This window comes from Stegodyphus dumicola, chromosome 5 (genome assembly GCF_044657685.1).
Source record: "Stegodyphus dumicola isolate Sdum_Otavi_A_Nest chromosome 5, ASM4465768v1".
NCBI lineage: Eukaryota > Metazoa > Arthropoda > Arachnida > Araneae > Eresidae > Stegodyphus > Stegodyphus dumicola.
Window position 1 is genome coordinate 60,857,778 of NC_140772.1, and position 20,708 is coordinate 60,878,485.

General features: G+C 31.4%; 1 protein-coding gene across 3 annotated transcripts in view; it reads right to left on the reverse strand.

The window, feature by feature from the left end:
• The window catches only part of LOC118201470 (RNA-binding protein RO60-like), an 88,105-nt gene that overhangs the window by 32,232 nt on the left and 35,165 nt on the right, over nucleotides 1-20,708 (reverse strand). For all 3 annotated transcript variants that reach the window (XM_035373594.2, XM_085816689.1, XM_035373600.2), the window contains exons 3-5: nucleotides 20,349-20,560; nucleotides 8,474-8,764; nucleotides 5,719-5,961 (exon numbers count right to left, since the gene is read on the reverse strand). In XM_035373594.2, coding sequence (XP_035229485.2) covers nucleotides 5,719-5,961; nucleotides 8,474-8,764; nucleotides 20,349-20,560 — 746 coding nt within the window. The remainder of the gene's footprint in view (nucleotides 1-5,718; nucleotides 5,962-8,473; nucleotides 8,765-20,348; nucleotides 20,561-20,708) is intronic.

Genomic DNA, 20,708 nt, shown 5'->3' on the forward strand with positions numbered 1-20,708 from the left:
TGACAGACCGCGCCACATGTTCCTCCCATCACCCTATTGCATGCTTTGTCCAATTGAATGGATTCTTCCCCTAGCTTCACGTTTCATGACCTTCTTTCTGACCCCTTCTTATTAGAATGCTTTGGCAAGTGTATCTGTTGAAATTCTTCTAGAGCGGTCTGTGAGACCTCACCTCCCTCTCAGTGTTACAATTTTCGGCAGTAGTGAACACATGGCTTTCAAGTTAGGTCCGCGGAGATTCATTTATCCTTCTGATCCGCATTATGCAGAAGAACTGAAAAAAATTCTAGACGAAGTTGGAAGTGATTTTAGTGAAGAAGATGACTGTGAAGAAAATTTCTGCGAAAGTGCCCACTCAACAGACTCTGAATTTTCTGCAAATAGCAATGATTTCTCTGATCTAGAAACAACTAAATCCGTAAAATACTACTACGGAAAAAAATCGGTTCAAATGGTCATCCGTTGAACCAAATCGAAAAGTTAGAAGGCCAGCTCACAATATCGTAACACTTTCTGGACTAAGACCTTATATAAAAATTGATAATTCAGATCCAAAAAATTTATGGCAACTACTTTTTACTAACGAACTTTTAAGCATAATTGTGAAATGGACAAATCCAAAAATTGAAAGAAAAATAAAAAATATATGTGGTCCGATTAAAGGTGAAATTGACTACACCTGCGTTGATGAACTGAGAGCTCTTTTGGGTTTACTTATAAACACATCAGTCTTCAAATCCAATCATGAAAATATTGAATGTTTATTTGGCACGAATGGATATTGAATGCTTATTTGCCACTGATCGTGATATTTTTCGTGCAGTTATGTCAATGAAACGTTTTAAATTTTTACTTTCAAATTTGCGATTTGATAACCCAGATGATAGGGAAGAACGAAAGAAATCTGATCCGGCAGCACTTATTTCTGAAATGATGAATTTATTCATTTATAACTCACAGAAAGCGTACACATTAGGCACATGCGTCTGCATTGATGAAATGCTTGTTGGATTCAGAGGAAAGTGTCGCTTTAAAATGTATATGCCCCAAAAGCCTGTGAAATATGGATTAAAAGTTATGTGTTTGACTGATGGCCGGAATAATTATGCTTACAATGCATATCTTTATTGTGGAAAAGACTCTGATGGAATTAGCGTAGAAGAGAGTTGGAAAAAATTCAGCAAACCAAGTCAAGCTGTTCTGCGTTTGAGCAAACCAATTTTTAATACGAACAGGAATGTAACAGCAGACAATTGGTTTTCTTCCATAGAACTTACCACAGAATTGTTGAAAATGGACTGATATATGTTGGAACTGTTAAAAAAAATAAAAAAGAAATTCCGAAAGATTTTCTTCCATGTAAGTCAAGAAAAGAGAATTCAACATTGTATGGATTTACTAAGGACATAACCTTGATTTCATTTGTTCCAAAGAAAAGACGAGCAGTGGTTTTGATGTCATCATTGCATCATTCGATAGAAACAGACTCGGAAACACAGAAACCTGAAATAATTGTTTTTTATACCAGAACCAAAGGTGGTGTTGATGCTTTAGATGAAAAATGTTCTGTCCATTCCTGTAGTAGGAGAACAACGCGTTGACCTATGGCTCTTTTTTACCGGTTAGTAGATATGAGTACAGTAAACGCATACATTTTGCACCAAGGTTATAACCAAAACCCTGTTATGACCAGAATGGTGTTTTTGAAAGAATTAGCGAGAGAATTAGTCCAACCACTACTACACAAGAGAGTGAAAAATCCAAGAATAAATCGAGAAAGTGCGCCTGACGATAAAGCGGATTTTAGGAAAAGAAGCTGAGTCTAAGGATGTGGAGCAGTGCACAAAAGAAGCAAAATTAAAATCAAGGAAAACATGTTGTCTGTGCCCCCCAAGCAAGAAACGAAAGACAGCATATTTATGTTTCTCTTGCCAAGACCCTGTTTGTTTGGAATGCACGCAAAAGTTATGCAATGAATGTGCTAAAGACGACGAAAACTAAATTGTTTACTATCAGAAAATCATTGAGATACTGATACTGCTGGTACTGTCAAAATTTTTATGTATTGTGCTACATACAATTTTCTCCGGTTAAAATTTGCTTTAAATATTAACTAATATAGATAAAATAGTTAACTCAAAGTAGATGCATTCTTATTTTTAGTTTTATAGAATTTAGTGCAACGTATGATTTTCATCGAAAAATTTAAGGCTAAATTCAAGGCCTGTTGTGTTCAACTTTTTCACCTCCCCTGTTACGGGTTAATTAGATGAAACAGCAACTTTATACAAATACCAGTATCGCTTTTGCTAGACTCGTGTCAGCCGAAATAGAATCAGATCATCGTAGTCAGATATTCTTATGAATTATACCAAAGGCTTGTTGTAAAAAGATGGATAATGCACACAAGGCCGGACGAAAATTAGGTTTACATCAATGATGAATGAAATGAAAAATAAATGCAAGCTCCTTGTGTCCCCCCCTCCCAAAAAAAAAAAGTCGCAGTAGATAAAAAAAAAAAATCTGGTGTATTTATACCCTCATCAAAGGTAGGGAAAAGTAGGGCCCAAACCCGCAATACAAATCTTTAGTACCAGCTGAATTTTCTACTTGAGCATGTAACCTCCGTGCTTTAAAATATCTTGCGGGTAAATATGGTTTTCACACTTCACGTTCAGGAAACTGAAAAAGCATCTGGGCTACTCTGAAACTAGTCATAATATTTTCTGTATATATATATATATATATATATTTTAAATACCAACTCCATTTCAACAGTACTCCTGGTGACACTTGAATCCAAAATCTTTAACTCAAGAAGCCAACGTTTTATCCACTAGGCAATAAGAGCAACCTTAAATTGATGTAGATATATTTTAAGAAAAATTTAAAATCTGGGATTTCAAAATCCATCACTATTTTCTCGCAATAATATATTGCTTTAGATTATTCTGTAAAAATTATAAACCATATATAATTTATGGTTGATTGTTAAGGTTTATTACTGCTAATAAACTTGAGGATTTACCTTTATTTTAAAGCTATTTATTCTATTATCATATGCAGTTTTTTATTATCACCTGAAATTTTTATTAAGATTAGTCCATTTGACTTTTTTTCCATCAAGAAGAACTTTTGAAAGTGCTATCATATAAAAACCATGGTATAAACTGAACATTTGAAACAAGATACCTAAAACTGACACGTCATGTGTCAAAAAGTTACAGTTAAGTCAACTCATGCGTTCTCCGGTCTTTCGGAAAAAAAGCCATGTCTGAGCTCGCTTTCGATTGGTCAACGCTTTCCGCCCGAATGTGAGACTACGTTGGTGTGAACCGAGCTTTATACATTGTTCCAAACACATGCCTCTTTAAATACCAAACCTGAGAAGTTTTGGGTTATCTCAACATATTTTTTAATGAAAATTTGTTCAGAGCTTCAAATAAAGCATCACTTTTGATTTATCAGTTTTAGCCACAATCAAATACCATACTATTCACATTGAATAAAAATCTTATATACTGTAATTTTTGTTGTTGTTGTTGTTGTTTTGGGTTATATTTTAATATATTTTTTTTTATTAAAAACTGTTATGTACTTCAAGTAAATCACTACTTCTGGTTGTCATTAAAGACTGTTATAGGTACCACTTCCAGTTTATGTAAAATACTTCTTCCAGTTATCCAATGTTACCCAAAATCTAATCAACTCATTACATGAAGCTAGAATGCTTAAACACACACACACAAAAAAAAAAATAAATAAATAAATAAATAAATAAATAAAAATAAAAAAAAATAAAATAAAATAAAAAGTAAAAAATAAATAAATAAATAAATAAAAAATAAAATTAAAAAAAAAAAAATTATCAACCTACACATGGGTTGAAAGGCTGAGTCAACATTGCCCAGCCCAGAGATCAAACTTCCGTCCTGTGATGCAGCTGCGCGCATGCTAGCCACTGCACCACCCGGCCTCACATTTGCTAATTATTTCTATAAAAATATTGATGATAACATTTGGTGGCAGCACACCCTTTTATTCAAAAAGTTATTGTTATTATTAGTTATTTATTTGAAAAGTGAAAGGAACACAAAATTGGAGATTGAGGCTAATACATTTAACTGCTTCCATGATGAAAACTCTTCTTCGTATTGAGCTTATTCTCGCTGTATTTAGCATAATTTCATAAATCTATTTAATGCTTATAAATGTTATACATTGTTCGAAACACATACTTTTTTAGTTACCAAATCTGAGAAGTATTGGATTATCTTGATACAGTTTTTTATTAAAAACTCTTATGTACTTCAAGTAAAGCTCTACTTCTGGTTTTCATAAAAGATTGTTATAGGTACCACTTCTAGTTTATGCAAATACTTCTTTCAGCTGTCCAATTTTACCCAAAATCTAATCAACTCATTATATGAAGCTAGAATGCTTAATTACATTAAAGAAAAATTTGGGGAGGTTTCATATAAGAGTTATTATGAACGAAAAAATTCTCATACAAATACAGACAGACATTGCAAAAATAGCAAAAATGTGTTGAGGGAATCGCAATTCTTTTTTTTTTTTTTTTCACTGAAAATTCATTATAGTCAAAAGTCGTTAATTCGGACACCCATAATCCGGAATGATCTATAATCCGGACCTCAAAGCTAAAAACTTTCTGCGCATGCGCCACGTTGGCACATGCGCACAGGCGGTTAACGCGTGCGCGTAAGACCTTGACTATTGCGCATATGCGTGTGCGCAAGTGCAGAATACGTTTTCGCCTGCGCGTTTAATGTATAACGGACGGTGTAAGCTAAAATTATCTAATTATCTATTTCAGTTAATGTTAATGATTGCGTTGTTCCTTAATCTTCGAATTGGATCCCGCTTATTATTTTTTGCAGACTGTAAGAGCAATTTTATAAAAGTAAACTTAAACTTTCGATTATGTCAAATAAAATTTCCGATGCTGGAACTTCCAAAGGATCTACAAAACGAAAGTATGTTTCGATGTCTAACAAACAAAAAGGGGAATTGCTGCAAAAAATGGATAAAGACATGAAGAAGGTGACAGAGAGGTTAGTGAAAACGAAAAAATTTCGATTGACAAGTTAGTCGGTATTATCGGCACAGCAATTAACGGGAATTGAACAGCGGAACTTTGTAACTGAACAAGAAATTATGTCTGTTTATAGAATTAAAGAGAAAGTATTATCACATAAAATGAAACAACTTACATTGAAAGAAATGTTTAATAAAGTAAACAAATAAATATTAAGCTTTTTTTTTTTTTTTTTTTTTTTTTTTTTTTTTTTTTTTTTTGTAAATTTTGATACCCTTTAGATCATAATTGTTCTTTATTTCATAAATTACGGTTTCATATTTTTAATTTTAGAATTTCTGCATGCCATCTTACGAGATTTAAACTGATGATCTATAATCCGGAAAAATCGATAATCCGGAATCGCCGAAGTCCTGACGAGTCCGGATTAACGACTTTTGACTGTACTTAATTTTGACCAAAAACAATACCTCCCTTACCTTCATGGCGGTTTTTACATTTACTTTTTCTTTGTATAACTGATTTGTGTAAGAGAAAAATTTTACTTTGCCAATAATCTTTATGTTAACATTAAAATTTTTACACCAACATTAAAAGGTTTTATATAAATATTTTAGACAAATTATAAAGTTATTACAATAAAATATAACAACACTTACGGAACTTAAGTGTTCTACAACATCCCCAAGTGTCATCTTGTTGTTTATATCAACAGATACAAGTTCACCAGAAGAATATACAACAACAGTAACATTGGACATTTCAGCTTTTACTAGTGCCATCAGTATAATATCACTAACATGAGAAGGAGTAAGAGCACTGCATCCTACACAGTGGATGTGATTCATTGACAATCTTATGTCCAAAGCAATAAGATATCGTTTTTCCTTAGGAATAATTGTCTGCAACAGAAGAAAATATTAAAATCATATTTAAATTATATAATGTTTTTAATATTATCTTTATAAAAAGATAATGTTTTTAATATTCAAAGATAATTCAAATTTAACATTTGTATTCATTCCTGGTGTTGATATTCAGTATTTAAAAAGGCCACATATTTCTGAACAACTGTGTTTCATTTAAAGTTTACTTTTCATTTTCAGATAAGAAGTTGTTAATATGACATATAATGAAGTAGTATATATTGATATTAAACAAATAACTACTTTAATTTTTGCATAAGATATTCTTTGTACATCATAGTTATGGTTCTGAAGTACTTAGAGTAAATGACAAATCTGAGATTTAAAGAAAACATAAAGTATTCAAATTCAATATTATATTTTTTGTTTTTGTAAACAATTATTCAAATGCTGTATGCATCTAGTCAAAGTAAATAGGTCATGTGTAATATTATTAAGTAGGTGCAGATATATTGCACTGGTTAAAAATGAAATTAGTTATTTGTTCATGTGATTTTGGATTGCATTATGAACAGCAACTTTTATTCACAAATTTCAAACTGCAAATTAAATATTTTCTATTGAATATTAATTCTTGAAATAAGAGTTCCTGAAATGTAGTCAGTTATAATTTAGTTTGTGAAATATTTTTTTTAATTTTTTTAATGCTAAATTGATTGTACGTTGATCTATTTAGATTCTGTCTCCTGTTAAATTTATATATTTTATCTGAAACTTCATATGGTCAAAATGCACTTTTGTTTAGAATAGTTAACTAAGCATAAACAATGCTGTTTCTGGCTAAAGGTAAAAAGCATAATCTTAAGATTTTAACAGAAGAGTTAGTTGTGATCTTAAGCCCAAATTTAAAAATTTCAAAACTATTAAATATCATTAGAAAGTTAAAAAAATTATGAAGAAGGGTTTGCCAAAATCCTTTTGACAATCAAAATTACCAACATATTAAAGCTATGTCACAAAAAAGGTTTAAACTTATTGCTGACAAATTTAGACAAATGTTTTCTCAGTATATTCTTCGTGAGATGGCTTTTGATAAACTGAAAGACCTAATTATAACTGATCAAATCAAAAAGTGACCCCCACCAGAATATAAAGATCAATTTACAAAAGACTGGATTAACTGGAATTCACGTAAGTATAGTCAAAAGACAGCCTCACCAAAAGACCAAGCCTCACAAAGATCAATTTACTGATAATTGGATTGACTAGAATTCACATGGTGAACTAGCACATGGAAATGTAAAAAATATTGGGAAGAAGAATTTTAGCCTTCCTTTAAAAAGAAAGTCGACGAAAAGGGAAAGAAGAAATCTCCAAGGCTGGTCTCAAAAAAAAGGGTTGTAATCCAAATAGAAATCCTAAACTGGAACTGAAGACAAAACAAGAATGTCTGTTATTAACATGTTATAGATACAGTAATCCCTGTTTTATCACGACAAAGTGCCCAAAATGCAACAGTTATACATATACAAGATTTATTAAGATGTCAATTTTTTTTCCCTTGACAAGATGTTTCCAGGCACGTCCTTAAGACATTTGAGCATTTAAGACGTTTTGAAAAAGAGACATTTCTTCTTCTTCACCCCCCCCAACTCAAGATGTTATTAAAATGATCCACAAGAGGAATGAGCTTTCTTTTTTTTTAAATTTAATTATTTTAGATTTCACTACACATTCATCAACTTCAGGAGGATCTTTCATATCAGGATGCCCTAATGTGAGAATCAGGAGGGCTACAGTTAAATATGACTGGGAAGAGAGAAGGGCAAGAAGATGCATGATGGGAAGAGAGAAGTGAGAGGATGATGCCATAGAAAAAATGTGGCAGGTAATAATGACAAAGAGGCTTAATAATAGAAAAGACAGACTAAAATTAATGATGGATTTTAATTGTAATACTTGATCAGCATATAGCCACATTTCTTTTTAAGAAAAAAAATGTATGTATCATTTTTATAGTTTAATTAAATAATTTGGATTTATATGTACATTCATCAGATGGATACATAAGTCTCTCTCTCTCACACACACACTTACTTACATACAGTGAACTGAATGATGATTTATGTCATCATTCTTTTTCATCTGTTAAAAATCGCCAAGCTTCATCAAGGTGGTTACATTAATATGCAAGTACCACAAAAGCTTATAATACTAAGATTTTCCATAATAAAAACTAAATCAAAAAGACAGAGAAATTAACAGGGGACATTTTGCAGATACTTTATGTGTCATATGTGGTACCTTTAATACCTTCCACATGGTGATATTGCCTAATGTTTCTTAATATTCAGTATTTAAAGTATTATTCAGTATGGCCTAATTTAACTCCTTCAATATTTTGCCACCCTTTCAATGATGATTATCTTCAAATTCATACAAAACAAAAGTATAAAAAATACATTTAGTCCTACTTTTTCTAACTATAATTTTCAGGACAGAAAAATGCAATACATAACAGAGTTAACATAATTTAAAAAATACTAACCTTAAATGAAGCTAAATGCAGTTTCTGTAGGGCATCATCCAAAGCAGGGGTATTTTGCCGTAGAATAGGTTTACCAGGTAAGATTCTGTTTGCTATTTGCCACTTTCTTAAAACTAAAAATGTTTCCAATGGATCTAGACTTCCATCATTCAAAGATTCTTCCAAGCTCAGGCGTTCTAAAACAGCCTTGTAATGCTGGCTGTTTAATTTCAGTAAACCTAATTTACTGAAGCGAGGTAAAAGTTCTAAAAGGCATTTCAGAGGTACTCTTGGAATCAAACAAAGGGCTACCTAATAATACATTAAAATGCAAATGTTGCATTGATGTAGTATGTAAAATTTTAAAATTAATACCATGAATACATTTAAGCAATTAAAATAACAACAACAGCAGTTAATCAAATAGAAAATGCATTTCATAATGTTTGCCTTTTTCTTATTAGACAACAAGTAATAATAAATTTAAGAGTAATATCATATTACCTAAAGCACTTTCTGACCATCCATACCCCCAATTTCAAAACAAAAACATAGAAATGCTATGTTTTTGTTGTATCTGTGAGTGCATGTACAACAATAGGCAATACACACACATGTGCACACCATATATGCTTTGAAACACTCATAATTTATATTTAACTGTTATTTTATTGGATAATATCCACTGGCAGTTAACCCACCCACCCCCTGAGCATTACGGCTTTTTCAGGAAAGCGCATAAAAAATAATCGTGTGTACTTACCAGGTTTGTTACAAAAACGGCAAATATTTTGACTCAAACTACTTCAAAAGCGGGCTCCCCTTACCATGTGGATATAATTAAGCAAATTCTCCCCTCCGTTGAATTTAGCGAGTGAAATTAGTTTTTCTCCCTATGGTATCTTCGTCACAGGATTGGTTGCTAAAATGGTATTTTATCTAGTATTTGGCTACTTTATAATTTGCATACTAATACATACGCTGTATATTACTCATACCTTAATCAAGATATGGGCCGAATACAGAAAGTTAGTCAAATATCAGTATATCAGTAAAAGAAACAACATAAAATGCTTTAAATTTCCAGTTAAGGAATTGCTTCGATAATAGTGAAAAATTAATCTTGCATTTTTTATCGTTATTTTCTGAGAAAATACTTTTTAATATACAAAGGGAATTTGTGAGAATTTTTTTCTCTCATGTTCCAATTTTTTATTATTCTATGAAATTTTAATTATTCTATGATCAGCCAAAATAGAGTTATAATTATCCTCTTGAATATTTGAACATGTAAAATATGCCAATATGGTATATGCAAACAAGTAAAATTATCTTATTACTGTTAGGGAGGCTGAATGTGAAACTTCCTTTAAAATGGCGGCAAAACATATGACAGTTTTAGGTTTAGTTTATTTGATTATGGCAAAGCAAGAAAGTGTTAGCTTATTAATGAAAGTATGTCTTCGTGGAGAACTTCCCAAGGGAAATTAGCTGGTATTGACGTTACACAGGAGGAAAACCACTGAAGTGTCTATGCAGTCAACCTGTTTGCCAGAATATGAGTCTGGGTCGAACTACCAGTGTTCAACGATATTACCGCTCGACTATTGGGTAGCCCATATCTATTTAGGAAAATGTGACCTTACGTGCTATGTTAGAATTTTTAAATCTATCTGACATGCAAATTATTTAGCCGATGCAATGTAATAGCAAATTCTTTAATGACTTGATTCTTGTAGTTTTCTACGAAACTGGGTCTTCTGATGACCGACTGGATAAGACCACAATTTGTAAATTTGTAAATTTACAAATTGTACCACAATTGTACATTTGTAAAGACTTACCTGTTTTTGCCTTGCGTCCTCTGGTGGTGCAAGTAGTAGCAGATCCAACTAGTAAACTGAAAGATCTATGATTCGAATTTCAGTCTTTAAGAGAAGAGACTATATGGAATTAACAGCTGAATAAGTTTGAAGATTCATTATTGTGTTCAAGGCCTCATCAATGGCTGAACAGTTAAGACCTCTGAATACTGGCAGTTCGTCCTGGTTTGAGTTCGATCTCAGGCGAATGGGCTGACTGCATGTTTCAGTTTCATGGTTTTTCTCATGTGTAATACGCTAGCTTTCTTCAGAATATCCTCCACGAAGGCATCCCTCCTCTTAGGTAGATAGTCTTCATAGCTTTCCCGTATTTAAAAAACCGAACCGACTATGGCTGTGATCCTGCCGAGCGCAATGTTAAGTTTACCTGTTTCATGGCTTTAAGCACCTAATGGATTCTATATATTATTATTATCAATGAATTCCTCTCAGGAAGTTATCCAAAAATATATTAACAGCACAGTTTTTTTTTTTTTTTTTTTTTTTGAGGATATTTTCCTTTCTCAGAAAAGTACTCAGTAAAAAGATGGATTTCAAATTTGAAATTTTTATCATATTCAGTTAGTAAATTAATTGATATAATGTTACTACTTAGTTATCTATGTTTTCATTGGAAACCCTTTAAGGACATACTATAACAGTAATTACTTTTGTTCTTTTTTAAGTTCCTCTATGCATTATAATATTAACAAATAAAGCAATATTTGTGTTCTTGCTACCTCACAGTACTTATATTATACAATAAAATAAGCACTGTAACACAGCAACAACAATTAAATGCATTCTTACATAACAACCCCAATTGAAACAACTAACTAAAAACAGCAAATGCATTCCCCAAATTTTGACTTTTCTAGTATGTTGTAAAGTAAGCTTTAGAATATTTTGGAAGAGCTAGTCAGAAATTATGTGAAAAGAAGTGAATCCAGTTTTCATTTTTACAGACATTCGTATAATGTATCAATTTATTTTAAGCCATTTTAACCAGTAATTACAACTTAATACTGTTTCAAACTAAAAAATAATGAATGGAAGCATTCACAATGCTCGAACACAGCATATTTAAAAGAGTGCAGGACTTTGCTAGGAACCTTTGTTAGGAGGAAGCAACTGATTGAAAGCATGTGTTCATATTATCACACCTGCCATTTATGCTGTAAGAAAAGGTACGTCTTTTGTATGCGTATGTTTAAAAACTTGTTTTTCCATTCCGTAAGTAAAGCATTCCCCCAGGGGTGTAATTACTATTTTGTGACAAATCTGAACTCCTGCAGTTCTTCAAAACCGCGAACTGAATGTATCTACGATGACTTTACTGAATGATCAAAGCCATCCGTTATTGTGAACCATTTTAAGCTTTCCTTTAGAAATACAGAAGGTTACAAGTACGGGTTTTTTACACATCTTCAGCTATACTTTTTTAATCACTGTCATTTAACATAAATGTAAAATCAATCAATATTTAGTCATTCCTTCACGTAGCATGACAAAAAAATTTTTTCTTAAGTTATATGTTTATGGTTGAAGTTGCTATGTGTATTTCAATTTATGCTATGGAACGGCATGGCGATCATCTGCATATGTAAAAATAAAATTATGGTAAAATACTTGATCTCTAATAGAAGAGATTAAATTTAAAAAGTTGTGATTTGTCTAAAATAATGATCTCTCGCAAAATCTTTTCCATAATATATGACGATTTTCTCTAGCGGGACAAGCTTTTTTTTTACTGCTTAGACCTATGAATCTTGGGCATAAGGCTCAGATTTTATGATCAGTTATTGCTGACTAAAGAATGTAGTACTTTGATAAAGAAATTAAAATAAGGTTAGCTATTATTATTTTGGTAATTCTAAATATTTTTTAAATTGGACTAATCCAAGTTTTATTCAAAATCATCTAATGATTCAAAAAGGTTCTTCAGATTGCTGACGAAATTATTTAAAAGAAAACTGTATTTGATATGTTAAACAAGTTATCATTGCAGTGATATGTTATCATTGCAGCTGTCTAGATAACATTCAGTCTAACGCTGATACTATTTTAGAGGAAATTTATATGCATTTTAAATAATAAATAATGCAGGTCATTCTTCTTTATTATACATCATTTGCCTACGACAACTTCACCATTCGCCAACAATATATATATAAAAAAACAATAAAATAAACTAAACAAACATAAAAAAAAATTGTGCTTCTTTTCTTATTAGTATTTTGTTTTTATTATTTCATTACTGCTATTTCTTTTATTCAAATTTGTAACTCTTAGAAAAGTTGCGAATTACATTTCGGAAATTCAGATGTTACACTGTAGGTTATTTTAATAATTTATGAAACAAAATATGGAAATTTTTACTCAGCTCTTCGTTGCTGCTTGTAGTTACATTGCGTTGAGCAAAGTAATATATACCGTAATTTCCGGAAGAAATGCTACGGCGTTTATGTGTTTAAAACTTAAATTTTCAGCAGGTGCGGCGTTTAGGTGCACTAAAAATAAAATATTTTCTATGATGGTCATTGTACATAGTTTGGATGGCCTTGTCATTGTGCATGGACTGGTGCTGTTTCCACACAAAAGACCACTCAGTTGCTTTTTGCAAACGTTATTTTGTTTACATTCTTTCCCTTGAATGGACCTACATGCCTTATTTACCCTAAACAAGATCTCAGAACAATAACATTCTTCCCCCCTTTCAAATCAACATTCTTATCAGTTTGAATAGTCTCTCTCCTCTGCCGTTCGATGAATCTTCCAGGACTCATCCTCTCCCCACCCCTGCCTTTTCAGCAATTTTTTTCAAAGGCGAACACGACTCCACCTGCCTCGCAATAACGAACTCTGACGTATTTCCTTTTCAGCATGAATCGATTTTTTTTGGCATTCTGCCAGATACAGATCCCATCAGTTTGAGTACAAGTACTTGTTGGATAGTTTTTAAGTAAGACGGGAGCGAAAAATTTTTGAAAATGTCACCTAAACAGCACAGAAGCTATACTGCTGGTTTTAAGCTTAATGTAATTTCACATGCTGAACAAATTGGAAATCAAGCAGCAACTCGAGAGTTTGAAGTGGACGAGAGATGTATTCGACATTGGAGAACTGAAAAAGAACTTAAAAATATGCCACAACAAAAACGAGCCAAAAGAAGTGGTACTGTAAGGTTGCCGAATCTAGAGGACAACCTTGCAAACTGGATAAAGGAGCAACAAGGAAAGGGAATGGCAATTTCGACTGTAAAACTTCGCTTACAAGCAAAATTTATAACAAAACGAATGAACATAAATGATTTCAAAGGAGATGTAGCAGATTTATGAAAAGAAAAAATATTTCTGCGCGTACTAGAACAACAGTCGGGCAACAATTATTAATGGACTGGCAGGATAAAAAGGCATCTTTTTTAAAATATGTGGCAGATATTATTGACAAAAAAAAAAAAAAAAAGAAAAAAAAAAAAAAAAGAAAAACTTCTTCGGTCACAGATAATAAATATTGATGAAACGCCGTTAGCTTTCGACTTGAACAGAACTGTTGATGAAACTGGTGCAAAAACTTTATCTGAGCTTACGACGAGGCATGAAAGAACGTCATTTACATGTGTGTTAGCTTGTGCTGCAAATGGTAACAAGCTAATGCCGATGATCATTTTTAAACAAAAGACTGTTCCGAAAGAAGATTTTCCTAATGATGTAATTATATGTGCAAACGAGAGCGGCTGGATGTGCGAAACAATCATGCATGAGTGGCTACAAAAAGTTTGGCAGTGTCGTATGGGATCTTTTTTCCAACCAAAAGGATTATTGATAATGGATACCATGCGAGCTCATTTACTTGAGTCAGTGAAAACCAGAAGCATGTCAAAAATTGTCTACGGCCGAAGCAATAATTCCTGGTGGTTTGACAAAAATCTTACAACCGTTAGATTTGTCAGGTAATAAATCCTTCAAAGCTGAAGTCCGAAAGCGGTGGAAGTGTTAGATGAATGAAGGATTGCATACGTATACCAAAAACTGTAAAATGCGTAGAGCATCTTATAAAGAAGTTGCAAAAAAGGTAGGAAGTGCATGGAAATCGGTAAAAACATCATCAATAATAGCAGGGTTCAAAGAAGCTGAAATCCTTAGCTAAAGAGACTGTAAACCAAGAGGATGAATGTGACGATCTGGAAGACTTGGACTTAGATCAGGATTTACTAAATCTTTTTAATTCAGATAGTGAAGAATCAGATTTTGATAGCTTCATATGATATATAGTTTGCTGTAATTCCTTTTGTAAGTAAAATTTAAAATTTCCTTTTGTCATCCAAATTTAATATTTCGTTGTCGCGACATTTTTTATAATATAGTCTGAATATTACAAATATGGAGTTCTTTAGTGGGTAAATATAAGTATATATGTGAAGGTAAATATATTTTCCACATTTCTTAGCTTTAATTTATTTTTGAGTTATGGTTTCATTTCATGCATTTTTCTTAACTGGTATGTCATATATCAGGACTTAGGTTGAGATTTTGCATCTATACGGCCCACGATGATGTCATGCGCAATTTAATCTATTGCGGCGTTTACGCAGATGCGGCATTTCTGTGTAATTTTTATTTTTTTCCCGCCATTTTTCTCGAGTGCGGCATTTATGCTGATGCGGCCTTTCTTCGGGAAATTACGGTATTATGTAAAGCATGAGCACACAAGAAAATTAAACTTAGTAAAATTTTATCTAATGAAAATCGCATTCATATCAATGTACATTAAAAGCATTGGATTATTTAAATTGCATTAGAACAAACCAGTATAAACGATGAGTATTGTTCCAAAAAGAATAATTAAGTCACCATTATTATATTTACTATTAAATTAGTTTGTGTTTTATAAACCCGTATCAAGAATATGCTTATTAATACTCATTAAAACAGACTATTAATTTTCTAAATTTTGTCTGACTTATTGCTTAAGTAATGTTATTCTTTATATGCAATTGCATGTAATTCATGTTAATTGAATGCAGTGCTATTTGGTTTGCGCGAATTAATTGAAAGTTTTTAACTTGCCAGCTTTATGCATACACATAATCATAAGTAAATTTATTTAAATAATGCAAATATTTTGAAATGCTATTTTTTAATTGAATTCACAAGCATTTTGCATATTTCTGAACATTTAGTTTGAAATTTAAAGGATATTTTATCTGCTTAAAGATATTTTATAGGGAAATTTTTACATGCTGCTTATTTACTTAGTGAAGAATGTTCGCGTCAGTTTGTCGTATGTCTAAACACTTTCTTGGCAATAAAACATAGCGGTCTAAAATGAAGAAGAGCAACCCTCTTAGACTTCTACTGAGAGTTGTCATTTAGAGATCTCCAGGGTTCATCATCCCCCTGACAGAGATATCATCGCCCCTGACCGCCTAAAACCGTCAATAACGCTTTCGAACACATTTTCCTTGACCACCTAGAAGTGTCCGTAACGATTTGACGTAGGTCTCCTTGACCGCCTAAACCCGGTCATATCGCTCAGAGGATTAAAATACAAATGCAGGCCATAGAGATCTTTGCAATTTTTTTTAAATATAAATTGTCCTGTTTCATATAAAATGCTTTAAAAAATCATTAGTCATAAACAGAACAGCATCAATGCAGCATAATGATAGCCAAACAAAGTTTTATGCTAAAACTCAATGTTGCCAATAAATTGGTAACTTTCTGTGAAAGTGCAGATACTCAGGAAGTACATACCAGAATTTCAGAAAGAATAATTATGAAAAGCTGTAATGTTAGTGCCAAAGATGCAGATGGAAATTGCATTCAAGGGCAAGTTGATATTTAATGCAAAATGTTTGACCAATAAGCTTCTCCTTCCCCCCCCAGCTCTTTTTAAATCTGTATGCAGAAAAGTTTCTGCAGTTACTAACTTCCACTAAGAGATATAATATCAGATATTACTAAAAGATCTTAATCTTTTTTTAAAAAAATCAGATTAGTTTTTATTCAGTTCTTTTGATTGACATGACAATGCTAATCAGTTTTCTATTTTCTTTTTTTGGAAGAGGTGATTCATCAGTCAATTTATACGGTTTTGCACCAGATAATCCACTATTATTATCAAATGGGATGAAGTGAATTAAACTTTTATTTTTGAATTCTTTGAATGCATTTTGGTGAGATTTAACAGTGTTTCTCAAATTCAACATGCAGGGTACTGGTGAAAACCTTTCTACTTGAAATGTTAGTGAAGAATGAAACATAAACCTGCTATTTGAAAATTAGGTTTTGCTTTAATTTAAACTCAAAATTTTTTTCTGCAATGTGCTTTGCATACGACTTTTATTTTACAGAAAACGTGTTCATTTCACAATTAATCATTTTTGTACTCAAATATTTAATAAATGGTTACTAATATTTTAATATTTCTAATGTAATACTATATTAAATTATGATTTCATTTTAAATGCCTATGGAAATATATTTCCATAAATAAATTCACAAATGCTACATTTATTAAAAAGTTATTAAAAACTGTGGAGAGTAGCAAGAAGAGAAGCTCTTAAATAACCCTTTGTAGTAGTCACCCTCAAATATACTGACTGCATCCTTGACTGCTTGGTTTTAGGTAAAGGGCATTTCCCTTTCACATCCTTCACCTAAAACCAAGCAGTCAAGGACGCAGTCAGTATTCTTACCTCTCAGCTAGCAGAGCATCAAAAATGCAAGTAAACTAAGGCATAGGTAGAATTGCAGAAAACTGTTATTAATAAGAAATGTTAATTAAAATAATTTAGTATTCCAAAGACGTTTTTGAGCTCCCTCATTATACAAAAGAATTCAATAATATTTTATTGGGGTTAGTGTTTTTAACCATTCCAGAGTAACATTTAGGTTTTAAGATAAAAATAAATTTGGAATTGCTTCTGTTAGACATTATTTTGCTCTTCTTAGGAGGAGGTTTTTAGGATTGCCCATTTTGTGGCTAGCATTATATTAAAAGTTGATGGATTTGATTAAGTTTGGTTTCTAGAAATTTTGGGCAGTTGCTGGTTCTTAAATGTAAGGCAGATAATCTGCATTGCATAAGAAAACTTCATACTGAGAGACTTTCAAATGTTCATGATTCCTTTAATAGTTTGGCTTATAATTTTAAAATAAAATGTTCCAATGAGGGTTTCCAATTTAATTGTTGATAACATGTGATTTTTTAATACCTTCTCATATCATGAAATGGATGTTTAATGAAATTAAAGCTGGCAACATAAACACATTTCTAACACTAAAGAAATAAAAATTAATTATGCAAAGAATTCACATTTTTTAATCAATCAATATAAATGCTCTGGCAGGTTCTCAGATGTTGCTGGAGGTTTTGGATGGCATTCATAGATGAATTTTAAAACCTGTCATTACACCTGTAAAGTCTGTCGACGCTTACAGATTTCTAACAATTTTTCTCCATGGTATTGCTGTGTCATTGAAGCTTTACTTCTTCTGCCAATTCAAATTCTTTGATTAACATCATGTCAGAAAACTGGTTCATCTAATAACAATTGTTTCTACATCTCTTGTTTGACATTCGTAAGTGAATAAAATTTTTCAATTAAATTATAAATTCATATTTAAATTTTCATTATATTTTGCACATTTTAACTCTATAATTTCAGTATCCCAATTTGAATTGCAGTTTAAATATTGCCAACCTTCAAACATGTACATGCTGTCACTAAGTAGCTAGAGATTTGAAATTTATATACTATTTCATCACATAAAATGTACTAATTAAATTCTTATAATACTTATGGATAAATTCTTAATATGTGTATTAAGATATTTGTTTTATTATTTTGAATTGCATAGTTAATAAAAAAGTGAAATGATACAGCTGTTGGCAATACTGGAAATCTTCAAAATATCTTTCAGTAACTTCTCTTTTTAAATAGCAAGAACATATAGTAGCAATATACAGTTTAACAATACAACCTTTCTGGGGTCCTATTAATAATGGGAAAGTATACACATATAAGCATACTAACTAATTTAAAGTTCTCAGAATCATTTGATGAATCATAACTTATTAAAACACAGTTACATTTATTTAAAAAATCCAAAAGAAATATCAGTTAAAAAAATGATTTTATATAAAAAGCATAAGACAAAAAAAGTATGTACACAAGAGAAGGTTCAAATTTTAATGACTGCCCAATACATCTCTTTTAAAGTTTAATATAGTTTATCAGTAGAGATTATCAATGGACATGGCCCAGGTAGAAATAGAGAAACATTTTATAGGATATTAGATGAATATGCATTTGGACTAATATGGGAACATAATATAACTTTTGTATATTTAAAAAGAACAAAAATATGTAATTCTATAAAAATATTTAATATTTTTAATTAGATATATTGTGATTGAAGAATAAAATTTGATGGAAAATCTGAAAGGACTAGATTTTAACAGTCACCCCAAAAAAAGTTTTTCTACACTTTCGCGGAACTCACAGTCTACCAGCCTGTTGCTGCACTCACTCCTACTAACCCAGTTCTTTTTGGCTTTATTTTTAAGCATCATTTTCTTCACACTTATGCCACACACAATTCAACAGCAAAATTGAAAAATTTTAAAAGCAGCATGCGTTTAGAATTCCCAATGATGTGTTCATTGGGAATTGTTAACTTTTTAATTTTTTTCAGATTTTTTTCATTTTATCATATCAATGTAGTACAGTTAGTAAGATGGCTTGTAAAACTTTTGTCATTACTATTATTGTTTTGTGTGTTAAATTAATCAAGCATGTTCTTCACACTCACACCAGATAAAATTCTGTTGAATAGCAAAATCACAAATTATTTAAAAACAGCATATCTTAAGAATATCTGATATACAGTCTTGTGTGCTGGAGATAAAAGTGTTTTAATCCATACAGTGTTGTTACTGCTTGCTTTCAGATCATCGAGTTTGTTAAAAATTCATTAAAGCTTTACATAATGTGAAATATTATATTCAAAATTTTAAATTCAGGCAGCCAAGTGCACATGTTCGCTAGGAAGACTACATTATTCAGAATATGGCTCTAAGTACCATTATTTTTTCACAATGCAAAAAACATACACATTCATGCAGATTCTTCATTATTTAATTTCTTTAAGAGTAATACAATATAATAACATTTCATGATATCAGTCTGAAACGTGATTAAGACATATAAAGTGATATACCACCAAATTCTGTTTCGAAAGTAACAGCACTAATACCCTTTTTGGGTTAATAAAAAAGTAAATATTTTTAAGAACTGCACTATTGCTTTTAAATAGTTTAGTTTGTTAACTAATAACAGTCAGATTAAATATAAAAGAATATCTTACATTTTTTCAAATGGCAACAGACTCGAATGAAAGGTGACACAATGCAAAAATTGTGTTTCAAGACTAAAAGAACGTTTGGGCAAATAAATAAAAAAAAGTTAGGTAACAAGCATTTTACGAATGATTGTGAGTAGAACAAATTCATTTAATAGATAAATAATTGTTTACATGTACACAAATGGTAAACTTCTTTTAAAGCCATATTCAGGATCAGCAAGGAAACATTCTGAGATTTCCACAAACCCATTCTGGGGAAAGAATACAACCTGCATTATTTTTACCTTTTTGTGAATAAGATTCATCAAATTCCACAATTTTGTAGCACAATTTTAATGCTAAGATGAGATGACAAGAAACTGGTAAATATCTCTCTCATGTACTATTCCAATCAACAATCTGATTCCTCTGAAGCAAGCTTCAGTTCATAAAACTTAACAGATGTTAATTCATGATATCATAAGTAAATGAATTAGTAGAAAATGAAAGAAATGCATGATTCAACAAATCATTTTTGTGTTTGCCATTTTCGACCTTTTCTTTCTTTGCACATCTCCCAAAAAAAATGCCAAATGGTATAGTATAGCCTTTAACAGAAAACTATCTATAAAATTTTATACATAGTAAATATATGGAATCGATGTATACAAATAAAATGTTTACCTCTGAGGATTTCAAAATTTTAGAAGGTACATGTTCAAGGCACAAATCATGGATTTCAATTAACCTGGCAGCAATCTTAGGGTCATCAGTATGGGTTAGTTCATATATGCCTTTCAGATAGCTTAAAACTGATTCGGCTTCTGCTTGTGAGCCGCACTCTTTTTCTGCTACATGAAAACCTTTTACGGCATATTTCAGAACTGCAGCATTAGCTAAATAAAATATGAAATGTTTAATTATGAATTAATCAGAATATACAATTTTACTATTACTGATATGGTAACTAGTAATATGGCATATATGATAAAAGTATTAAGTGACCAAACTTGAGCACAGTTTTGCTTCTACATTCATGACACA